Below are 25,450 nucleotides of genomic sequence, written 5' to 3' on the forward strand. Positions count from 1 at the left end.
TATGTCATGTATGTCATATATGTTATGATGAATTGAAAATGGGGGACCCTGATGTAAACAAGACGAAAGTCTTTCTCTGGTCTGCATCCCCTTAACAATTGTGTGTATTGAGCCGTACTGTATTGTACCCATTCTGCAATCTGTTAATAAAGTTTTCAATCAATCAATCAATCAATCAATCAATCAATCAATCAATCAATCAATCAAACCTGCACAGTGCAATACTCCAATTCAGCCATTGGGTGGGTGGCGCTGCTGAGCGGGCAAATTCCTGAGGGGCCTGACAGCGTGGGGCCTGACAGCGCGGGGACTGAGAGCTCTGGGGCTGACGTTCTGCAGATGGATACTATTGCTCTATGACGCTGCGTGTGAAGCGCGCAGGTTTATCTGATCAGTCCGTGGACGCGGACGAGAGTGTGCGGGACGACGACGCGCTGAGCAGCACTCACACCGGGGAGGAGAAGAAGGGACACTTCGCACACCACCACCACCACGGACACACTTTTATACAACAACACGTAACATTTTTCTTTTCTAACGTTTTTTTTTTTTTTTTTTTTGTACACAACCTCGCAGAGAAGATGGATCTCGACCCGGCTGTCATCATCCCCGCACTTTTATTCACGGCTGCTGCCATCTATTTCGCATCTAATTACCTGAACAAGAAGAAGAGCGAGGCGCCCGTCGAGAAGAAGAAGCAGGAGGTCGACTATGGAAACACTATCCCCCCGTCCAGAGCCCTGGGCAAGGTGACGCATTACGAGCCGGCCAAGGTGGAGAAGCCCCCGCCGCCGGTGGTCAAAGAAGTGCCCGTGGTGGCTGCTCCCGTGGTGGCGGCTCCCGTGGTGGCGGCTCCCGTGGCGGCTCCCGTGGTGGAGGAGATCGGAGCTGTGGAGGAACCTGAAGTCATCGTCCCCGTGCACCACGCCAAAGTCGAGGTGCGTTTTCAAGATCAAGTTTTGTTTTATTTGTTTTACTCATATAAATAATAAGGTACATGTACATTACAGTGAAATGCTTGGTTATATGAGCCCCCCTGAGATTGTGCTTCATACAGTGAAAAGTAAAAAGAATAAAGTCCAACAAACACTATACAAAAATATACAAACTAAAAGTACAAAGTGAAGTACAAAATGCAAACAATAATTTTATTTGTCACATATAAGGTACATGTACATTACAGTGAAATGCTTGGTTCTGTATGAGCCCCCCCCCCCTGAGATTGTGCTTTATACAGTGAAAAGTAAAAAGAATAAAGTCCAAACAATATACAAAAATATACAAACTAACTAAAGTACAAAATGCAAAACAATAAAGTACAAAAGCAGCTTCTTAAAATTATGTATTGTAGGGATGTAGTGCAAATTTTTTTGTAATAAATAGATACAACTATTTTGTAGTTTAATTAAAAGTGTCTGAAGTGAATGTTAATGTTTAACGTTGTCCTAAAAACGTGTCCAAAAAGCACACTGTTGTATAAACGCATGTATAAACAAGAGCGTATATAAGCTGCACAGCACAGGTGTCCGTAGCGACCTGGTCCTCTGCTCTTAATGGGCTTAACTAGGGATGCTCGATATTGGCTTTTTTACCGATACCGATATTCCGATATTGTCCAACTCTTAATTTCCGATACCGATATCAACCGATATCAACCGATACCGATATATGCAGGGTTTCCCCGTCCAAAAAACGGAATAATTTCAGGTAACTAATCATTTCACTGGATATATATATAACAAATATTGTTATTGTTTTTTTATTTTTTTTAAACCGATACCGATATTTTCCGATATCACATTTTACTGCCGATATCGGCCGATAATATCGGACATCCCTAGGCTTAACCCTTTCACTGTGGCAGTGAAAGGGTTAACCTTCTGTGTGTTGTCGCAGTGAAAGGGTTCATCTCTCACCACAGGCCAAAGCACTGTGCACCTCCGTGTTTATCCTGGAGTCATGGTTTGGAGAGTATAGTTCGATTAATATTTCTAAATCGCCGGGGGGAACATTTTGTATACAGAGAGGGTTTACTTTCTATATGTTTAATCGGGAGCATCTTGGAGGTTATATGGACACTTTACGCACGACAGTAACAGCTCTATCAACTGACTGACAACCCGCCACTCATTCAATTCAACACCGACTTTCATCTGCACTTGGAATTGATGAGACCTGGTCACAAAAACGCACATCTTTTGATTTCAATGGCACATTCAAGCGACATTGACTGATTACTGAACCATGCTGTGCGATGTGTGCATCAGAGAGCCCGTTTTAGTTTAATAAGGGCACGCACAGAGAAAAAATAGTCTTAAATGCACATTTGGTACTCGCTACCCTGTAGCAGTTTGTCCCACACATGTCGGCCCAATCATGAGAACTGAGTGTACTTCGCTACCGAAAGGTCATGATGTGCCACTTTGACTTCCTTCCGGAGCCCCGTTTCTGACCTTTTCTGAGCCCAGAGGAGCTCTTTAAAAAGTGCCCCGACTAAAGACAGAAATGTGCCCAGCACTGCTGTAACACGAGGCATTAGCGTGCCACAAAGAAACCATTGAACACACCCCTCTATATTTGGTACGAGGACCATACACCCTATATTTACACTCATGTAGTCTATAGTGTGAGTGTCACATGGCTAAACTTGACCTGTCGCTAGAGGGGGGAGGGGGTTCACCCATAGAAGTGGGCGTGGCGCACCCATAGAAGTGGGCGTGGCACCAGAGCTACAGCACGTGGGATCGTTCAGAACTTGGCTCCTGGCCTGAGTGCCAGATGTTGAAAAGAAATCCACTCTTTGTTATTTCATCCAATTGACCATAATTCATCACACGGCGGCCATGTTTGCTCTTATGTCATGCTCGGGTTGGGATTCCTTTCCACCCACCCGTTCCAAACCTGAGCATGACATGAGAGCAAAATTGGCCGGCATGTATGAATACGGTCAATTGATTTAATAAGGCTGTGAAAAACGGAACTTCACAGATCCGTCAGACTCTGAAGGAGGCATTAGCATTCTGTTAATGGATTGGTCCTTTTTTTATTATTATTATTTCTTTTAGTTTCTCCGTAATTGAAAGGAATGTGAAGGATGTGCTGGTGTGCCGTCGTTCTGAGGCATATGAACTAACCCAGTCTCTTCTTCTCAAGAGACACAGTGTGTTTTTGCCGGGCGCCTTGCTGTGTGAAGTCCGAATGGCTATTAAGCAACACTACACTGTCCTTGAACTGAAACCTACACTCTCCCCACCCCTTCCATACAGCTATTATGCAACCACTTCAAAGAGACTGCTTCTATAGCTGACACTTTGACCTCTAGTATCAACCGCTTATCTATCAGGCCAGCGCTATACAGGTCGACACAGTTTGTGTTTTTTTGTGTAAAAAAAGAAAATTGCCATATCGGCCGATATTATATCGGCGGCCGATATATCGTGCATCACTACAAAGCTAGATGCAGACAACACTCGCTGCAATATTCTATATTAGATATATATTAACAAATTGTTCTACATGAAAAAAATTAAGATTGGACAAATTTTTTACAACTGATAGATTACATTTTTAGACACTAAAGTGTCTAAAAAGCTACCGTCGGGTACCAGTATCGATTCACAGGTACCGGTAATCAGTTCAAATGTGAACGGTACCCAACCCTATCTAAAACACTCCTTTTTTTATATATAAAGGGTGCCATACAGAGCTGAAACAAGGGAGAGTCTGTGTTTTCTTTCTCCTGTGGCCTTCATCTGGTGTGAGAGGAGCCGTGTGAGAACCAGGCCGGCCGAGCGGCGGGCCGTGTGCCGCGGGGTGCCGGTGGAGAGGGACGGGCCGGTCAAACATATGACTAACACACTTGGTGCCACCGGCCTCAGGAACTAGGATAACTTCCTGTTATCTTTGTGTCTTTTATTACTTCACTTCGTCATAAAATCCGGAATGATTAACTAACCCCTTCATCATCGAGGGAGCCAAGCGTCTTAACTGCAGGCATGCAAAGTTTACTGTGTTGTTCTAACTAACTAGGCCTTATATGGATTTGGTTTTTGCTTTGCTATTGTACAAAATGGCCACCTTCTTGTGTTTTGGTGGGGAGTGATTTGAATTTACATCCCCAGTTATGCAAAGAATTATGTTCTAAACACAAGCTGTTAAACCCTTTTAAGAGTTGACGCACAGAGGCCACATCTGGGGGCAGAGGAATTTTGGACAGCTTCCTGTAGCGTTTCTTCTTGTGTTGCTCAGCATGTTCCCTGGCCACTGGCTCCTAAACACTCTCTCCCTCTCCTCACCCTCTCCTTCATTCCAGCAGTCTCCACCCATCTCGCCTGCATGTCTGCGTTGTGTGTGTACTCAGCAGCTGGGGCCCCTGCCCCATAGATATATATATATATATATATATATATATTATATATAAAGGCTTGATGACTCACCCGCGCTCCTGGCCAATGGAGACGGACGTCGCCACATGGTGGCCATCTTGCCACAGGCAGCACGCCCACTCATAACATGAATCTATGGTGCATGTTGTACTATTTGAAATAACCATAGCTTGCTATATCTTCGACCGATTTTCAAACGGTTTGGTTTGTTATAAACGTCAGAGATGTAGTTATCATACTGCATACTTATAAATGGACTTTCATATGAAAATAATTTCAACATGTCCCCAAGCATCCTGAATCATAGCCACGTTAATAACGTTTGTAATAATTGAGCAAGCTATGGTTATTTCAATAGTACATGCACCATAGACATTCATGTTATGAGTGGGCGTGCTGCCTGTGACAAGATGGCCGCCGGTGAACTACGCTGGAGACTCCGCCTTGCACCATCTAGTTATATATATATATATATATCTATGCCCTGCCCTGTGCCGCCCCTGTAGTCACCCCCTTCGTATTTGGATTCTGCGTGCCTTACTCTTTGCACTTGAGGGGAATGGGCTTACAGAGGGGTTTCATTACTACCCTGGACCCCACTGTCTTCTCCAAAACCCATTTATGCCTGGTACAAGTTACAGCCAAACACCGCTAACAACCACTGGAGCGACAGTGGCTCAGGAGGTAGAACGGTCATCTGGTAATCGGAAAAGGTTCCCGATTTGATTCCCGCTCATCCTCCTCCTGAGCAGCGTGTCGAAGTGTCCTTGGAACAAGACCTTTTACCCCCTGACTGCTCCCAGAGGAGCAGGTTGTCACCTTGCATGGTCGCCCTCGCCGTCGGCGTGTGAATGCCTGAGTGAACGGGTGAGTGAACGGGTGAACGCGAGGAACAATATTGTTAAAGCGCTTTGGATAAAATGCACCATTTTACCATCAAACATCTCCTCCGTCGTCCTCCTGTATCTTCTCAACGCTCCGTCAGAGAGCGTCACGCTCCGCTGCACAGAGCTTTGCCCCATTTGAGCCACCAAGTCAATTCCTTGGTGGCAAAAAGAAAAGAAAATTCAAGAAATCGAAAGGACCGACCAAAAGGGTCTGATCGTGATTCATTGTAATGTCGGAGGGGCAGGTGCACTCGGGCCTCGTCACACGAGGACTGTAACGAGTCCCCGTGCAGGGGTTAAGTGTCTTGCTCAAGGACGCATTGATGCACTGCAGGAATCTAACCGGGAAGCTTCCCTACTACTACCAGATGAGCGCTCTACCTCCTGAGCCACTGTCGTTCCCCCTGATGTGCATTCAAAGACACCTAGCGTGTTTCAGATTTATGGCTGTGGACCCCCCTTCCCCCCCCCCCCCCCCCCCCCTAGAGCCCAATCTGGCTTCCTGACCTTTGGAGACATGTTCTTAGCATGTTGCCCAATCTGGCTCCCTGACCTTTGGAGACATGTTCTTAGCATGTTGCCCCGTCTCTCGGGTTACATGTTCCAATGCATGGCCCCCGTCATGTCTCCCTTTAGCCATATAGGCGAAGCGAGAAGATCTTGAATTACCACACTTGAATTATTACAGTACATTCCAAATGGACTTGATCTTTCCGTTTGTGAATATGAGGAGACTCAAGTTCAAGTTCAAGTTTCAAAATTAGTTGTCATACAGAAGTACAGAATACTTTTATACAAAATGCTTCTTTCTGTTTCGCTCCAGAGACTGTGCTAGGCAAAAATAGATAATAAAATAAGTATAGCAAGTATAAAAGTATAAAATAGAAGTCAAGTACGTAGACAAACATTTTCGGTATATATATACAATGCTCAATGTAGAGTAGAAGTAACTGAGTTACCATACAATATACTATACAGTGCAAAGCAGAAGTGGGATGAGGTACAATATAATTTACAGTAAGGTGTAATGAGGTATGGGTTGTAGTGCAAATTCTTTACCGATAAATATAAAGTGTGCTTAGGTGTACTAAAGTGGGTGCTGCAGTGAGTTGTATGTTTAAAGTGAGTGTGTGGGTGTGTGTGCTGTGAGTGCATTTGATGGTTGTTACATAGTGTTATTGTTCGTTGAGCAGCCTGATGGCCTGGGGATAGAAGCTTCTTCTGAGTCTCTCTGTGCTTGCCATGAGACTCCGGTATCGCTTGCCTGACCGCAGCAGTTCAAAGAGGCAGTTGTTTGGGTGGCTCGAGTCTTTGATAATTCTCTTAGCCTTGCCCATGCACCGCTTGTTGTAAATGTCCTGGAGAGTGGGAAGCCCCCCTCCAATTGTGCGTTCGGCTGAGCGGGCCACTCTCTGTAGTCTGCTACGGTCTTGTGCGGTGCTATTCCCAAACCAGGAGGTGATATTGCCAGTCAGGATGCTCTCTATTGTACATGAGTAGAAGTTCTTAAGGATCTTCTGACTGACTTGGAACTTCCTTAGGCGCCTGAGGAAGTAGAGGCGTTGCCGTGCCTTCTTCACAACACTGTCAATGTGTGTGGTCCATGTCAAGTCCTCAGATATGTGGACTCTGAGGTGCTTAAAACTGTTCACTCTCTCAACCGGTGCCCCGTTGATCCTTCCATATTCAATAGTTGGGATGGAATTAACCTGTTAAAGTACATGCCCAAGTAAATGGAAGATTGCTCCACTTCTACAAGGTCAATTAGCATGTTCTTGGTATCTAGGAAATATTGTCTGTTACTAGGCTTGAGTAAATCGTAATGAAATAAAGGAGAATGTAAATTAAAAATTTTCTTTGCATATTTGACAGTGAATAACACCATGCTAACATTGCGGTTGATCAGATTTCGGCAAAAATTCATTTTTGCGGCAGAAAGGGTGAACGTTTTATCAAGTGCGTTACGTTGCCACGGCCCACTTTGACCTTTGACCGGCTCGTCCCCCCCCCCCCCCCCTGCTCCTCACACTCATCCACCTCCTGGGCCGCTCCCGGCGTTCCAGATCCTCCATAAATGGGAATGTCTGCTCCGCGGCTGCTCGCATTGGAAACGGAAGAAAGACACACAGCCAACAGCTGGAGCTGCCTGGCCGTTCTTTTTTGAGACTCGGCGTCTAGAAGGGGGCAGTGACTGTGGATTATCAGCGCGTGTCCTTAACATGATCACAGAGTATTTCTTTACACATGTCCTGTTTTATTATTAGGCCTAACAAAAATAATAGTTGGTTTCAGGTTGGTTGTCAGTTTGGCCATGGGTAGGTAGGGAATTTTTTTAGTTTTTTTTTTTTTTTATTATTCTTTCCCACGGCGACTATGGATAGGGAATTTCTTTATTTAATTAACCCTTTCACTGCCACACGACAGAAGGTTAGCCCTTTACTATCACACAACCGACGGCGATGCTCCATCATTAGCATCATTAGCTCCGCGGATGCGGCGCTAATGATGCTAATGATGGAGCATCGCCGTCGGTTGTGTGATAGTAAAGGGCTAACCTTCTGTATTGTCACAGTGAAAGGGTTAATCGGCTGTCGTGTGGCAGTGAAAGGGTTAAAATGTTCACAACAACATGGATGCATGTACTCTGCCAGCATGTTTAATATCCATAATGCTAAATGTTTGACTAAGATTTCTATGAAACTTTATTCTTAAAAAAAAAAAAAAAAAAAAAAAAAAAATGATTTTTTTTTTTTTAATATATAATTTTTTTTTTTAAACTCATAAAATATATTGGGTCGCACCTAAATCGGCAGGGTCGGTCGGCAACCTGAAACCAACCATTATTTTTGTTAGGCCTTGGGTCTTCTTCACTTCTCTGTCCTCTTGTTGGCTCATCAAACAGATCTGCATCTATTAGAAGAAGTCTTTTTTGATCAGATCGCAAATGAGACCAGAATGGAACCCACAGAGCCGCTCGGCGACCGGTCAGTCTCCTCCTCTGACCCCCTAGTACCAGGCTTTGGCCGTGAGAAAACGGTGCCTTTCAAATCAAATCACAAACGGCTAATTCCCCCGCCGCTGGGCACTGGCCCCCCGCCTATGATAAGAAGCTGGCACTGCCCGTTGGCACTCATTCCACCTCTTCTTCCTCTGGCCTCTTTTGCTCTCGGAAAACTCCAGTGGTTTTTTGTTCTGTTCTGGGGTTAGCCGTGGGGAGTGGTGTGTGTGTGTGTGTGTGTGTGTGTGTGTACTGTACCATTTGAGTCAGGATCGAAGAATGAGGAGGAGAGTGCCTGGTGCCAGATGGAGGGGGAGGGTTACACCAGTCTCAGTTTAGCAACAGCAGTTTCTTTGTGAAGACGCTTGGTCTGGAGGGTTTGGCAGGAACTGCCTGATGTGAGCAGCACATGCTCTTTAAGTGTCGAGATGTTTCTGCTTAAAGGAAGTCCAGAGGGCAGAGCTCCCGTCCCCCATTATGGGATAGCTGTACCTGGAAGCTCCGCTCACCTCTGCTCCTTCCCCCATTATGGGATAGCTGTACCTGGAAGCTCCGCTCACCGCTTTACCGAAACACAACGGGACTATCTGCACGCAGTACTTCCATTCATGCAGAAATGTTGTCAAGTTCATTACGACCAGGAACATAGTATAATAATACATCTTTTAGTTTTGCGCTCTACTCCACAGGAATCTACTGTATTATATTACTTTTGAATTAGTACATTTAGAATTGAGAGAGAGAGAGTGGCTTTTATAGCTGGAGGAAGCTATAACTTGAAGGCCAGAAACGCGCCGAATTCGATGACCTGGCCTCTCGGTCTCCGGCGGTGATGTCAGCGCGAGCGCCACGGTGTGGGATCTGGCTCCAGCAGGCTCTGCTCGCTGCACACACTGTCATCAGATCTGGCTCCAGCAGGGTCTGCTCGCTGCACACACTGTCATCAGATCTGGCTCCAGCAGGCTCTGCTCGCTGCACACACTGTCCTCAGATCTGGCTCCAGCAGGCTCTGCTCGCTGCACACACTGTCCTCAGATCTGGCTCCAGCAGGCTCTGCTCGCTGCACACACTGTCCTCAGATCTGGCTCCAGCAGGCTCTGCTCGCTGCACACACTGTCCTCAGATCTGGCTCCAGCAGGCTCTGCTCGCTGCACACACTGTCCTCAGATCTGGCTCCAGCAGGCTCTGCTCGCTGCACACACTGTCCTCAGATCTGGCTCCAGCAGGCTCTGCTCGCTGCACACACTGTCCTCAGATCTGGCTCCAGCAGGCTCTGCTCGCTGCACACACTGTCCTCAGATCTGGCTCCAGCAGGCTCTGCTCGCTGCACACACTGTCCTCAGATCTGGCTCCAGCAGGCTCTGCTCGCTGCACACACTGTCCTCAGATCTGGCTCCAGCAGGCTCTGCTCGCTGCACACACTGTCCTCAGATCTGGCTCCAGCAGGCTCTGCTCGCTGCACACACTGTCCTCAGATCTGGCTCCAGCAGGCTCTGCTCGCTGCACACACTGTCCTCAGATCTGGCTCCAGCAGGCTCTGCTCGCTGCACACACTGTCCTCAGATCTGGCTCCAGCAGGCTCTGCTCGCTGCACACACTGTCCTCAGATCTGGCTCCAGCAGGCTCTGCTCGCTGCACACACTGTCCTCAGATCTGGCTCCAGCAGGCTCTGCTCGCTGCACACACTGTCCTCAGATCTGGCTCCAGCAGGCTCTGCTCGCTGCACACACTGTCCTCAGATCTGGCTCCAGCAGGCTCTGCTCGCTGCACACACTGTCCTCAGATCTGGCTCCAGCAGGCTCTGCTCGCTGCACACACTGTCCTCAGATCTGGCTCCAGCAGGCTCTGCTCGCTGCACACACTGTCCTCAGATCTGGCTCCAGCAGGCTCTGCTCGCTGCACACACTGTCCTCAGATCTGGCTCCAGCAGGCTCTGCTCGCTGCACACACTGTCCTCAGATCTGGCTCCAGCAGGCTCTGCTCGCTGCACACACTGTCCTCAGATCTGGCTCCAGCAGGCTCTGCTCGCTGCACACACTGTCCTCAGATCTGGCTCCAGCAGGCTCTGCTCGCTGCACACACTGTCCTCAGATCTGGCTCCAGCAGGCTCTGCTCGCTGCACACACTGTCCTCAGATCTGGCTCCAGCAGGCTCTGCTCGCTGCACACACTGTCCTCAGATCTGGCTCCAGCAGGCTCTGCTCGCTGCACACACTGTCCTCAGATCTGGCTCCAGCAGGCTCTGCTCGCTGCACACACTGTCCTCAGATCTGGCTCCAGCAGGCTCTGCTCGCTGCACACACTGTCCTCAGATCTGGCTCCAGCAGGCTCTGCTCGCTGCACACACTGTCATCAGATCTGGCTCCAGCAGGCTCTGCTCGCTGCACACACTGTCCTCAGATCTGGCTCCAGCAGGCTCTGCTCGCTGCACACACTGTCCTCAGATCTGGCTCCAGCAGGCTCTGCTCGCTGCACACACTGTCCTCAGATCTGGCTCCAGCAGGCTCTGCTCGCTGCACACACTGTCCTCAGATCTGGCTCCAGCAGGCTCTGCTCGCTGCACACACTGTCCTCAGATCTGGCTCCAGCAGGCTCTGCTCGCTGCACACACTGTCCTCAGATCTGGCTCCAGCAGGCTCTGCTCGCTGCACACACTGTCCTCAGATCTGGCTCCAGCAGGCTCTGCTCGCTGCACACACTGTCCTCAGATCTGGCTCCAGCAGGCTCTGCTCGCTGCACACACTGTCCTCAGATCTGGCTCCAGCAGGCTCTGCTCGCTGCACACACTGTCCTCAGATCTGGCTCCAGCAGGCTCTGCTCGCTGCACACACTGTCCTCAGATCTGGCTCCAGCAGGCTCTGCTCGCTGCACACACTGTCCTCAGATCTGGCTCCAGCAGGCTCTGCTCGCTGCACACACTGTCCTCAGATCTGGCTCCAGCAGGCTCTGCTCGCTGCACACACTGTCCTCAGATCTGGCTCCAGCAGGCTCTGCTCGCTGCACACACTGTCATCAGATCTGGCTCCAGCAGGCTCTGCTCGCTGCACACACTGTCATCAGATCTGGCTCCAGCAGGCTCTGCTCGCTGCACACACTGTCCTCAGATCTGGCTCCAGCAGGCTCTGCTCGCTGCACACACTGTCCTCAGATCTGGCTCCAGCAGGCTCTGCTCGCTGCACACACTGTCCTCAGATCTGGCTCCAGCAGGCTCTGCTCGCTGCACACACTGTCCTCAGATCTGGCTCCAGCAGGGTCTGCTCGCTGCACACACTGTCCTCAGATCTGGCTCCAGCAGGCTCTGCTCGCTGCACACACTGTCCTCAGATCTGGCTCCAGCAGGGTCTGCTCGCTGCACACACTGTCCTCAGATCTGGCTCCAGCAGGCTCTGCTCGCTGCACACACTGTCCTCAGATCTGGCTCCAGCAGGCTCTGCTCGCTGCACACACTGTCCTCAGATCTGGCTCCAGCAGGCTCTGCTCGCTGCACACACTGTCCTCAGATCTGGCTCCAGCAGGCTCTGCTCGCTGCACACACTGTCCTCAGATCTGGCTCCAGCAGGCTCTGCTCGCTGCACACACTGTCCTCAGATCTGGCTCCAGCAGGGTCTGCTCGCTGCACACACTGTCCTCAGATCTGGCTCCAGCAGGCTCTGCTCGCTGCACACACGGTCCTCAGATCTGGCTCCAGCAGGCTCTGCTCGCTGCACACACTGTCCTCAGATCTGGCTCCAGCAGGCTCTGCTCGCTGCACACACTGTCCTCAGATCTGGCTCCAGCAGGCTCTGCTCGCTGCACACACTGTCCTCAGATCTGGCTCCAGCAGGCTCTGCTCGCTGCACACACTGTCCTCAGATCTGGCTCCAGCAGGCTCTGCTCGCTGCACACACTGTCCTCAGATCTGGCTCCAGCAGGGTCTGCTCGCTGCACACACTGTCCTCAGATCTGGCTCCAGCAGGCTCTGCTCGCTGCACACACGGTCCTCAGATCTGGCTCCAGCAGGCTCTGCTCGCTGCACACACTGTCCTCAGATCTGGCTCCAGCAGGCTCTGCTCGCTGCACACACTGTCCTCAGATCTGGCTCCAGCAGGCTCTGCTCGCTGCACACACTGTCCTCAGATCTGGCTCCAGCAGGCTCTGCTCGCTGCACACACTGTCCTCAGATCTGGCTCCAGCAGGCTCTGCTCGCTGCACACACTGTCCTCAGATCTGGCTCCAGCAGGGTCTGCTCGCTGCACACACTGTCCTCAGATCTGGCTCCAGCAGGCTCTGCTCGCTGCACACACGGTCCTCAGATCTGGCTCCAGCAGGCTCTGCTCGCTGCACACACGGTCCATTCACAGTCGGGACACAGGGCCTGTGTGTCTGTCGTCACGTCGATGTCCTCCACGCGCTGCTGCCGTCTGGCTGTGGACGTTTATCTATTATTTAACTACGATTTCTATTTCAAATGACATGTGCCGGCGCCACCTTTTCAGGCCTACAGCTTTATTATTTTAATTATATTTTAATTGAGCCTTTATTTAACCAGGCGCAGGTCAATTAAGAACAAATTCTCATTTACGAGGACGGCCTGGCGAGAGGACAAGAGGGCCTCTAGAAGGGTAACGGGGAAAGGGGACAATCCTTTTTATAATAAAATGGAAAAGAGACCGATGATGATACATACCTCACAGAGGTGAGGGAAATCATTTAAACGCACGTCAAACAAACAACCACATAAAATGACAAGGTATGTAAGACATGGAGCAGAACAGACCCATTACAGTTAAAAGGCTGCGTGACAGCTGCAGGTGTGTGTGTAAACAACTCTGCGATAGTCATTAAAAAAAAATAAAAAATTGTGGATCTTTTTCCCCCTCCTTTTTCCTCCGTTTTTCTCCCATCCCAATGTTAGTTGTTATGCCAATTCCCAATCCCCTTCCTGGTCGCTGCGCACCTACCCCCTACGGTCGGTCTGGGAGAGTGGAGGCTACCACGTGCTTCCTCCGACACACGTCTAGCCAATCAACCGCTTCTTTTCACCTGGCAGCGCGGATTCTCACTGAGAGGGTGTAACGTGTGGAAGGATCACACTATCCCACTTAGATCCTTTCCTCGCTGAACAGGCGCCCCGACCGAACTGTAGGAGTCGCTGTTTACAACGACCAGGACCCACCCACCAGCTTCCCACCCTCTAACACTGCCAATTGTGTTAGTATGAGCGACCAGCCAAGCTGGTAGCAACGCAGAGAGCTGGGGATATAGAGTGCTTTTAAAAGAAGTGGGAGGAATCAATTAGTCTTTTGCATCTTGTTCCAACTGCTGGGAGCAGCACATTAGGAGGAAGTGTCACCACTAGCCTCTACAGCTTGTGCTCTACCACCCCCACACACACATCTGCATTCCTCGAGACCAGATCATTTAGGTACAAACTCTCGACGTCATCGTTCCCTTGTAAGGACACCGACCCTATACACAACACACACGACGGCCATTGTGCTCTTATGTCATCATGCTCAAGTCTGGGATTCCTTTTCGGCCCTCAGGAATCCCAACCTGAGGCGGCTGGGTGGCGCAGTGAATGGCCCCAGACCACCGCCCCGCGAGACTTGTTTCCTGTGCGCCTAAAATTCTACCTGGTCTCGTCCCGTGGGGCTCGCGTGGTCTGGGGCTCGCGTGGTCTGGGGCTCGCGGGACGGTGGTCTGGGGCTCCCGGGACGGTGGTCTGGGGCTCGCGGAGCGGTGGTCTGGGGCTCGCGGGGCGGTGGTCTGGGGCTTGCGGGGCGGTGGACTGGGGCTCGCGGAGCGGTGGTCTGGGGCTCGCGGGGCGGTGGTCTGGGGCTTGCGGGGCGGTGGTCTGGGGCTCGCGGAGCGGTGGTCTGGGGCTCGCGGGGCGGTGGTCTGGGGCTCGCTCGGCGGTGGTCTGGGGCTCGCTCGGCGGTGGTCTGGGGCTCGCGGGGCGGTGGTCTGGGGCTCGCAGGACGGTGGTCTGGGGCTCGCGGGGCGGTGGTCTGGGGCTCGCAGGACGGTGGTCTGGGGCTCGCGGGGCGGTGGTCTGGGGCTTGCGGGGCGGTGGTCTGGGGCTCGCAGGGCGGTGGTCTGGGGCTCGCGGGACGGTGGTCTGGGGCTCGCGGGACGGTGGTCTGGGGCTTGCGGGGCGGTGGTCTGGGGCTCGCGGGGCGGTGGTCTGGGGCTCGCAGGACGGTCCACACACCGCTATCAGTGTTCTTCTTCCCCGCCAATGAAGTATTCACCCAAAGACCCAATACCGTGGCAACAACTACCGCACTACCGGTAGAATAAGTGCCGAGAACCGTGGCAAGTGATGCAAACTGTCTTGTCGTGTTTTGAACATTTATGTTGTGTTGATGGAATCACGTTAACACTTTGGCTGCCATGGGTTAAATTCATTATCAACCGTAGGTTGCCGGCTCTATTTGTCTATAGAGAAAGTCCCCTTCTTTGCAGGGCTATAACTTTTTAAATTCTATTGCTACATTGCCATTATTAGGGCCCATTCAAAGTCCTATATGTATTGTTCATTGTGTAGCAACCTTAAACTTTTTCATTCACATATTCATAGTAAAGTATGGTCTAATGTATAAGTATGTTTTCATCTCTTTCTGCAGCTTTCTCCAGAACGTGATCTATAGCCCCAAATACATTATATTGATGATGCAATACAGTTTTATGGCAATCAGCGCGATATAAAAAATTCCAACTAGACGTACTTCTAGAAGTTACTACACGTCATCTGATGTTGACCGGATGGGCTAGGGGGCGTTTATAATTCCGTGGGCAGCGTTATACCAATCATCTAATGTGGGTCAAATGTTGATAATAGCAGTTAGTATCGAAGACGGTAACTTTACACGCTAAAACTCACCCCAGTCTCCGCGCGCCGTTGGGCGATCATCGTAGAGTAGAAATTGTATCATTATGGGATGTAGATTTACCCGGTCCATCTCCAGCTTGTATAATGGTATATACGTCCAAATCATGTTGTTTATCGAGTTATTGGCAATCGATCGCTATGTAGTGTGTCGAGATCGAGTCCCGGGACCTATTAGCGAGTGCCCGGAAGTAATACGGCCGTCCAGCACAACCTCTACGGCACTTCCTGTTAAGCGATTGCGCCGATCGGCCACCAGATGGCGCTCCTGAACCGCCAGAGAGCTCAGTGGGTCCTCCTGGTGGATCTCAGGCCAGCGGAGGGGACATATGAATCCGATCCCAGATTTTTGAAATATTGACTTGAGCATGGCCGGGAATGACGTGTTTAAGCGTTTTCCGGCACCCAAAGTGTTAATATAGAGAGATGAAAACAATGTTATTTCGATTGATATGAATTGGATAATGCTAGCAGGCTGCAGGCTGTTAGAGGCAGAACTAGCGTAACGCGCTGTTTGGGCGTAGAGAGAGCGTACGTCAGTGGCCAATCGGATCTCGGAACCCGAACGCGGAACTGCAAGTTTGTTGGTAAAAGACTACACGCGGAGGGGACGCGTGAATACTTTCCCCAAGGTGGTTGTCCTTCCGCGTTCGGTTTGCGCGGCCTGATTGGCCACTGACGCTTCTCTCAGCGCCCAATCGCGTTGCCCCTAGCTTTCAGTTCCACAGCCCAAGTCCTTCAGTTCCACAGCCCATTTCCTCGTATTGTTTTCATCTCTCTATATTAACGTACCCCGTTTTCATCTCTCTATATTAACGTAGCCCATTTCCTCGTATTGTTTTCATCTCTCTATATTAACGTAGCCCATTTACTCGTATTGTTTTCATCTCTCTATATTAGCGTAACACGCTATTCATATCAATCGACATCACATCAATATAAATAACGTATTGTTTTCATCTCTCTATATTAACGTAACGCGCTATTCATATCAATCGACATCACATCAATATAAATAACGTATTGTTTTCAGTATATTGCACGGCGGTAGCAGTATATTGATGCACGGCGGTAGCAGTATATTGATGCACGGCGGTAGTAGTTAGTGCATTGATGTGCTAGTTAGTTAGTATATTGATGTACGGTGGTAGCGAGTTACAGTATATTGATGCACGGAGGTAGTAGTTAGTGCATTGATGTGCTAGTTAGTTAGTATATTGATGCACGGCGGTAGCGAGTTAGTTGATAGTTAGTAGTAGGAATGTCCCGATCACGTTTGTTTGCTCCCGATCCGATCCCGATCATGTGATTTTGAGTATCTACCGATACCGATCTTTCCCGATCCGATCAAAAAAATAATAAAATAAAAAGTCAATTTAAATAATTAAATCAAAGGAAATGCGTTTGGGTCTGAGAGTTTGGCTGGTCTGCCGTTCTGCAGCTGGATACTATTGGTTTGTTTTGGCAAAATTCTTCTGCTCTGTGTGACAATAAATAAATGAATGATGATATGCAATTTAAAACCAAAACTAAGGCCTCAGTATGAGTTTAAGAAATTTTTTTCGATCCCGATCTTCGGGACATCCCTAGTTAGTAGTATATTGATGCAGGTAGGTAGCTGATGCGATGGACTTGTGGAACTGAGAGAAGTTCTGAAAGTTAGGAGCGAGCGTTAGGAGTAATGCGATTGGGTGCTGAGAGAAGCGTCAGTGGCCAATCAGGCCGCGTAAACCAAACGCGGAAGGTCAACCACCTTGGGGAAAGTATTCACGCGGAGGGGACACGTGATGCAAGGCTTCTATCCTCCCTACAATCGACCAGTGGGGGGCATAGTCGAGCAACGTTCAAGACAGGGGAGGGGAGAATTGGAAACTCGGAATTGGGATGGGAGAAAAATTGAAAATAAGGAGAAAAGTGGATAAAAAAAAGGGATCCCAACCTGAGCAATGACGTAAGAGCAAAATGACCGCCGTGTGAATGTGGTGACTGACCTGCACACAAAGAACGGAATGGAAGCCAGTTGTCGCTTCATTGATAAACGGGAGGGGGGGGGGGTCAGTGTTGGTAAGCTCACCCAGAGAGGAGGTGTGGGCAGTGGGAACAATGTGTCTGTGTTTACCCAGAGACGGAGGGCACGGGTGGGAGAGAGGTCTCCGACACAAGAGGAGCCTATTCCACCCCCAGATGCCTTGGCCTGCTGCCCTCACCCCCCCCCCCCCCTCTCTCCACGGGACCCTTTGAAACCGTGCTAAACATCGCTCTGGGTAGAGATGTAACGCTATGGACATTTCATATAAGATAAAATATTCCTTTATTGATCCCCTTGGGGAAATTCAGGCATCATAGCAGCATGATTGGCATATCACGATTATAGTGACCAAACGTGGTATTATGAAATAATTTCACTGCGTTTTTATATTTGTTTATATTGAATACAACTACCGGTATGCACCTTTTGTTAGCGTAAATTATTATTATCATCATTATTATTCTCTCACTCATGCACGCACACACACAACTGTGTTCTGCCATGTTTTCATTGCAAAACAAACCTATGTCTCCTGCCCTTCCTATGGTATTCTTAAGAAGTCTACAACAAAGCCAGAACTGAATTCACCGCACACTGTTGGGGTGGGGATACAAAGGGGCACACTCACTCTCCAGTGTTTTCAGCTGCATCAGCGTTCCATCATCATCATCATCCTCCTCGTCATCTTCCTCTTACGTCTTTAACAGCCCGCTAAGCTCTCCGGGGGGACGGCCTGCTTCTCACACGGCCGTGCCTCTCTCACCTCTCCCCCCGTCGGCCCCCGAAATGAGATCTGCGGTGATGAATGCCTCGTCTGTTTATTGTTGCTCAGGTAGTTGTGGCTACAGTATTCATCCACCTCCCTCCCTGCACCCTGCGACCTCCGTGTCCTGCTGCTGAGATGGGTCTCTTTTTGACGAGTGAAGCCACTGGTGATGACGGAGACTGGGAGGTCACGGTGTGGGGTCACGGTGTGGGGTCACCCGGGTCACGGTGACCCGCGCCCATCCAATGGCGGCGCAGGTTGTTGAGGATACCATCGCACCTGGAACGCAGCACGAGCTTAACCATTTCACCACCACACGACAAAGGGTTAACCCTTTCACTACCACACTACAGAAGGTTAACCCTTTCACTACCACACTACAGACGGTTAACCGATTCTAAGCCAGCTGACATCTGTCCATCTAATTAGTCCCTACTCAGTTTAATAAACTACTAATTATAACTGAGTAGGAGCTAATTAGACACAGGTGTCAGCTGCGTTGGCTTACAATCTTCATTTTTTTTCTTTTTACAAGCGTCCGTCTCCCATCTACTGGATCCAAGCCGGCGTCCGGATTGGCTTCATTACAGAAAAGGAAAAAAATAAATGTCCCTTGGCTAAAAAAAGAAATTGCCACCTAATTCCCCAAAGGAAAACGGTTAACGTCCGACGATATCACGCATATAGGGCTTACTCATCATTAAGATATTTGTCCAAATTAGGAGCGAGAAGAAGTATAACAACAGTCGAGAGAGGCAGGCCTCCATGTTGTTGACCGTGCTCCATATTACGTCGTACTTAATCATCAGTATCGTCTTACTGACTCACCAGGCGTGTAAATGACCCTGCGTTTAGCAGGGCGTGACCCTGGCTTTGATCGGCTTTGGTTTTACATGCGAGTCGGGTCCTCTGCTTGTGCCGTGTGCCGTGCGCCGGGCATTCTGGTGGTTAATGGCTCAGGAATTCAGAGGCAGAGGAACGGGGCCAGGATCTGTTGGCTGCTAGATGGATGCCATTCCAGTGTCTGGGTGTTGAGGGAGGGGGTGTGGGGCAGGGTCTCTCTTCCAGTGTCTGGGTGTTGAGGGAGGGGGTGTGGGGCAGGGTCTCTCTTCCAGTGTCTGGGTGTTGAGGGAGGGCTGTGGGGCAGGGTCTCTCTTCCAGTGTCTGGGTGTTGAGGGAGGGCTGTGAGGCAGGGTCTCTCTTCCAGTGTCTGGGTGTTGAGGGGAGGACTGTGAGGCAGGGTCTCTCTTCCAGTGTCTGGGTGTTGAGGGAGGACTGTGAGGCAGGGTCTCTCTTCCAGTGTCTGGGTGTTGAGGGAGGGGGTGTGAGGCAGGGTCTCTCTTCCAGTGTCTGGGTGTTGAGGGAGGGCTGTGAGGCAGGGTCTCTCTTCCAGTGTCTGGGTGTTGAGGGAGGGGGTGTGAGGCAGGGTCTCTCTTCCAGTGTCTGGGTGTTGAGGGAGGGCTGTGAGGCAGGGTCTCTCTTCCAGTGTCTGGGTGTTGAGGGAGGGCTGTGAGGCAGGGTCTCTCTTCCAGTGTCTGGGTGTTGAGGGAGGGCTGTGAGGCAGGGTCTCTCTTCCAGTGTCTGGGTGTTGAGGGAGGGGCTGTGAGGCAGGGTCTCTCTTCCAGTGTCTGGGTGTTGAGGGAGGACTGTGGGGCAGGGTCTCTCTTCCAGTGTCTGGGTGTTGAGGGAGGGCTGTGAGGCGGGGTCTCTCTTCCAGTGTCTGGGTGTTGAGGGAGGGCTGTGGGGCAGGGTTTGCTCTGGGATTAAGGGCCTAGTAGGCACCAGTTCCCGGGCCAACAGAAATAGCTTAATACAGTTTGGGCCCCCTGACAGAATCTTAATGTTCCGTCCACCGCGATGCTACTGGTTGTCACTACAATGGCTTCTTGGCCAACAGCGCGGCGGTCTATCAGGGTAGGGATCGGCCGGGATGCGGTTTTTGCGGAATATGATAAGGAGAGGGATTTCTGTCATGTGCTCTAATTTCGGCATCAATGTGGGCATTGAAACGCAGCCGTTGACCACATTCACAGTTTTTAATTGAACCCGGTGTCGAGGGGCGTCTGGGACGCCGTGGGGTTTTCCTGTGTCGTCATGAGATGAGATGTGATCCTGAAGAATCTGACGTGGGACCGCTGGGCAGCTTGTCGAGCCCCGAGGCTAAATGGAACCACAGGACTGCCCCTCTCCGTCCCGTCTGTCTCCTCGTGTCCTTTCTATGAAAACACGCAGAGGCACTCTACAAGAACGGCCAGAGCCGACTCCACTTCCTCAGAAGGCTGAGATCCTTCAACGTCTGTACAAGGATGTTGAGGATGTTCTATGAGTCGGTGGTGGCGGGCGCCTTCTTGTACGCTGTGACCTGCTGGGGCAGCGGACTGAGAGCGGGGGATGGCAAACGGGCTGCATAAGCTGGTCAGGAAGGCCAGTAACGTGGTAGGGGCGGAGCTGGACTCTCTAGCGGTGGTGGCGGAGAGGAGTAGCCTTGCTAAGCTCCATGCCATCGGGGACAACCCCTCCCACCCACTATACACTACCTACCTAAATATTTACTGTGAGCGATTTGTAGTGCCAAATTTCCCTCGGGATGAATAAAGTATTAATATTCTATTCTATCTATGATGTCTCACTTGACTGTGTTCTGACTCTGCTCGTACTGCTCCCTGCCGTACTTATCCGTTCACAAAATCATACTTTTTACAAGACTATCCATTCACTGTCCCCGATTCATAAAAAACTTGCTTTCTTAAAATCAGTTGGGGGCCCAAAATGTGTCCTGGGCTACAAAGATTGTGGGTCCCAATTTAGCACTGACCAGTCATCATTACTCTGTATTTGATTATGGAGCAACCATAGCTATAGAGTGGCTTTTAGAAATAAAATATTTAAATAAAGGCGTGTCCAAAGGGCTTAGATTGTGTCGATCACAAACGCATTGGTTTTTGCGTCATAAAAATGAACTTGTTTAATCGAAAATGAACTTTTAATCCAGCCTCTCATCAGACTGCGGTTTTGCTCGATGCCGGGCAAACGGAACGGCCCTCTTTCGCAGCGTTCGTCCACTGACCCACTAGGGGGCGGTAAAGAGCGAAACAGCAGTCGGGACCAGGAGATGCTGGATTGAAAGTACATTTTACGAGTCAAAACCCACGTTTGTGACCTCGACGGTCTAAGCTCTGTGGAAATACCTTTTTTAATATCTGACCTCCGTTGCAGTAGTGTCATTTTGAATCGCTTTATCTCTTAAAAGCCAAGCTGCCTGTACCTATTGTGTCATGATGAGAGTATGTGTATTTCAGTTTGTGGAGTGTATCTGTGGAATGGTTTGAGTGTGGAATTAAAACAAAGCACAAATATAAATTACTTTAAAAAAACATATAAAAGGAAGGATTATATCTCAGAGTTATATGGATGAGAAGGCGTTGTGTTGACCGCTTGAGCCCTGGCGTCCCTGTCCAGTGGCTGGTGCTCGGTGGGCTTATCATTAGTATTATTACTGATACTTTATTTTCATAATATTTTCTTTTCATAGTGTGGACATTTGGGTTGTATGAAAATGAGCTAATATGAGTTGCGTAAGATAATGTGAAGGGGGTAGGAATACATAAGTTTACACTTCATCCTACTCCTTTTCGAACATTACATTATGAATTGAAAATATTTTTATTTTCAATATCATTATGAATTGAAAATGGGGGACCCTGATGTAAACAAGATGGAAGTCTTTCTCTGGTCTGCATCCCCTTAACACATTCGGGGCCATTGGGATTAGACAGGGCCCACTCTATACGGCCAGCATTTCAAAACAACCTTTCATTGTGCGTGAGGCTGTTTGTAGAGCTAAATCTATACTTTATATTATTGCTATCTGTCCATTCTCATTGTCAATTGACACTATAAACCGTCCCTTCAATATGCCTTAAATAAATAATCATCAATTTTCATCAATACGTTCCCATTTTATAGCTTCTTGAATATGAACGTTATAGCAGAATGTTCTGGGGTATTTCCTGGAACGCGAGATATAGGGTGCTAAGCTAATAACGTTAAATTTAATGGTGTTTCGGCTATAGACAAGCTAGAGTTAAAACTCAAAATGCATATTGTCGGTATCATGGTCCACCATGAATGCATGAAAGGGGGGGGGGGGGGCAGGGGACATCGTTTCTGATTATTGATTACCAATAACGGCATTAGCCTCATTCACTGACCGGGTGGATGGCTATGAGAGCAAGGCTATAATCGGGCTATAATTGACGTCAAATCGCTCTTACCTGTGGCCTGTTGGACTGCAAAAAGGATTTATCAGTTATCGATCGCCATCTGGTAGATCCATATGTCCATTGGCTGATGATATATTCCTTTACTGCATACTGAATTTAGCGCCCCAAAAACTATTCCAGGCCCTCGGCTACACGCATAGCTTTAGGCTAACAGAAAAGTCCATTCATAATACAAAAAAAAAAAAAAGGTCTGTAACAGGGAACACTGCATTATCGAGACAGCGCCCCTACGAGGATCTGGCCGGTAATGCACTTTTCCGAATTCCAAGAGTAGGGTAAATCTGCAGTGCCGCTCGGTGACATTGAGTAGGATATTACAATGGAATAAAAGCCAAAACAACCTTGCCACGTATATATACACACGTGGTTGGCCCTTTAAGCATGGCGCCGAAACACGTATATATATGTGGTTGGCCCCGAATGTGTTAACAATTGTGTGTATTGAGCTGTACTGTACTGTACCCATTCTGCAATCCGTTAATACAAGTTTTCAATCAATCAACATTACTGTTTTGCTTGTTTTTATTTTTTTATCCATTTATTACTTTATTGTTTTATAATTCATTCATTGAGTTCTTATCTAGGGCTCCTCGAATAACATATCGCTAATATGTTTTTAAAAAGAACCTGAGCCATAAACTTATTCCCTGGCTTACGCAGGCATGTCAGCAAGAGATGCCCCCCCCCCCAACAAAGTAAGCCAGGCTAAATGCCCCCCCCCCCCCCCCCACAAAGTAAGCCAGGCTAAATGCTCTCGGGTCACCAAACCGTTCCTAAGATGGTGACCACGGCCGCGGCTCTTCACGCCCTGCGGAGGTCGTGTGTAGAGGCACGATGACACACTGGGCTCAGATGTCCGTGATGCAGACTCAGCACTTCACACAAGACAGCTGGTGCGTCTCTGTAACGTCAAATTAACAAGAGAGGAGAGAAGAGCAGCGTGAGTGATGAGGTCCGTCATGGAGGATATATTGGAGGGGTTAGATGAGATGAGGTGGATCTTTATTAATCCCCTTGTGGAAATTCTGGAGTCATAGCAGTGGGAGGGGGGGGGGCGGTGGTGGTGGTACAGGCAAGTAATGGGAAAGGAAAAAAGTATACATAGATAAAGAATAAAGAAAGTATAGCGGATGATAAAAAGATGAGGGATAAAAAGGTCTGATCTGCTGAACAGGTGAGATGTATGTAGTACACTTGTATCGTAGGGCTGGGCGGTTAATCGAGTTTCAATGATTATTTAGGCTTCCTTGTATTTTATTTTTTTATTCTTTTTTAAAACAAACATATAAACAAACATGACAACACACAACTTCCGGTTTAGCTATAGAATGGAGTAGGTCGCATGTGACACAGCTGCTCACCCGTTATTTTTTTTTTCATTTTAAAATCATAATTATATATCATTAATGCGTTTAAAACTTGACGCATATATCAACTGAGACTATCAACTAACTATATTGACCAAAAGAATCGAGATGCCACCAAGGAAAGACCCAAGGAAAGACCAAAAACTAGTCGAAGAGGTCCCGCAGCAGGACCCAGGATACGTACAGCGGACAGCAGAAAGTATTGACTCGACAGAGGCCGCTTCAAGTTCAACCCCATCAAAGACCTCCGCAGATACCGATCATATCATCCGGAAAATGGAGGAAATGGGGAAGACAATGGAGAAGAGAATGGAGGTAATGATCACAGAGAAGAGAATGGAGGAAATGATCACAGAATCACAGAAGATAATAACTCAAAAAGTAGATGCTATTAAAGAATCTATTGAAGGCAAAATTGATGAGCTGAGAGCGGACGCCGACGCACAGAATAAACGCACCGAGGCTCTGGAGAAAGTAGTGGAAGCCCACGAAATCAAATTCACTCACATCTACAAGGAAGTAGAGGCTAACACAGTTAACCTAACTGCTGAGATGAAGGGGAACTACAATGAAATCAAGACGGAGCTCAGCGAAATAACGGAGGAGCTCACGCGAATCAATAAAGAACAGAAAGCCAAAATATTCGAGATGGAATATCAAAAACGCAGGCTGAATATTCGCATTGTCGGTCTGGACGAATCAGTGAGATGTGAAAACCCTGAAGAGTTTGCCACAGAATTACAGAAAATCTTGGGAACAGGAATCCTTCCTAAAATACCGGAGGTGGATGAGTGCTTCAGATTGGGACCCCGCTCCAGTGACAGCAACGCTAAGCCCAGAGTGATATTAGTTGTACTGCGCCAAGTCAGAATAAAAGAAATGATTATGCGTGGAATTCGCAAGATGAAAGGCAATCTGAAACACATGGAGGTACCAATACACTGCTTTGAAGATTATTGTCGTGATGTAGTGGAACTGCGTGCCAAGTTCAAGACGGTGATGTCTCAACTATACCTGGGGAAACACAGACCCCTACTAATATACCCTGCAATACTTCGCGCCGTCGACAAACAAGGAGCAAAAGTTCTCCTCAAATCGCCTGAAGAGGCAGCCAAATTCCTGTCTGAACAGGAGCTGATTAGTGTATAAATGGCCTTTTAAATCTCAGTTATGCAAGGTCACCATATAGTACAACCTTTAATATTCAGGTTGTACTATATCAAGGATTTGGGACAGAGAGACCTACGTGCTCAGAGTTTTTGAATGCTTTCCCCGACGTGTATATTATTGCGGACATATTGGATTTAAGATTGGAACACTCCAGAACATACTGGAACATTCAGACAATGTAAAAATGACATATTGGAATAATCTAGAACATCGAAGCATTCTTTGATATATGGAGCATTCTGGAATATCAGCAATACGTGGTCATTCATTCTACCAGAAGCCCCTCGGGGGAATAATCAACAGCTATCTAGATGCAAAACCACAGAGCCATCATAGCCGGCCGGCTGAAAGATCACTCTACACAACGATCATCGCCCACCCCGGTCGGGGGAAATGCTGCATATACGTATTTAAAAATTGTTTTTTTATTAATGGGAAATAATTTCACTACTTCTCCAATTAATACTTTAGATGTTTAAGCATAGCAATGCTCTTTTAAGATCTAAGTTAATGTTCTCTTCCTTTTACTTGTTTTTTTTTTTTTTTTTTTTTCTTTCTTTTTCATCCGCTCTCTCTGATTTATTGAGGCTCTCTCTTCAGTTCAATACCTTCATATTATTCATGGGTTACTATAAATTACTATAAATTACAAGTTCATATAAAATGTAAGTGATTAAGGCATGACAATTGAAGCT

General features: G+C 48.5%; 1 protein-coding gene across 1 annotated transcript in view; it reads left to right on the top strand.

The window, feature by feature from the left end:
• Positions 1 to 409: 409 nt before the first annotated feature.
• Positions 410 to 25,450, top strand: part of LOC311241121 (uncharacterized protein) — a 56,805-nt gene continuing 31,764 nt past the window's right edge. Inside the window, exon 1 of the mRNA XM_084329823.1 lies at positions 410 to 938. Within this exon, the coding sequence (XP_084185949.1) occupies positions 582 to 938 (357 nt within the window). The 5' untranslated portion in view covers positions 410 to 581. The remainder of the gene's footprint in view (positions 939 to 25,450) is intronic.

Source organism: Notolepis coatsorum, assembly GCF_963971535.1.
Source record: "Notolepis coatsorum genome assembly, chromosome: 14".
In the NCBI taxonomy this organism is placed as follows: domain Eukaryota; kingdom Metazoa; phylum Chordata; class Actinopteri; order Aulopiformes; family Paralepididae; genus Notolepis; species Notolepis coatsorum.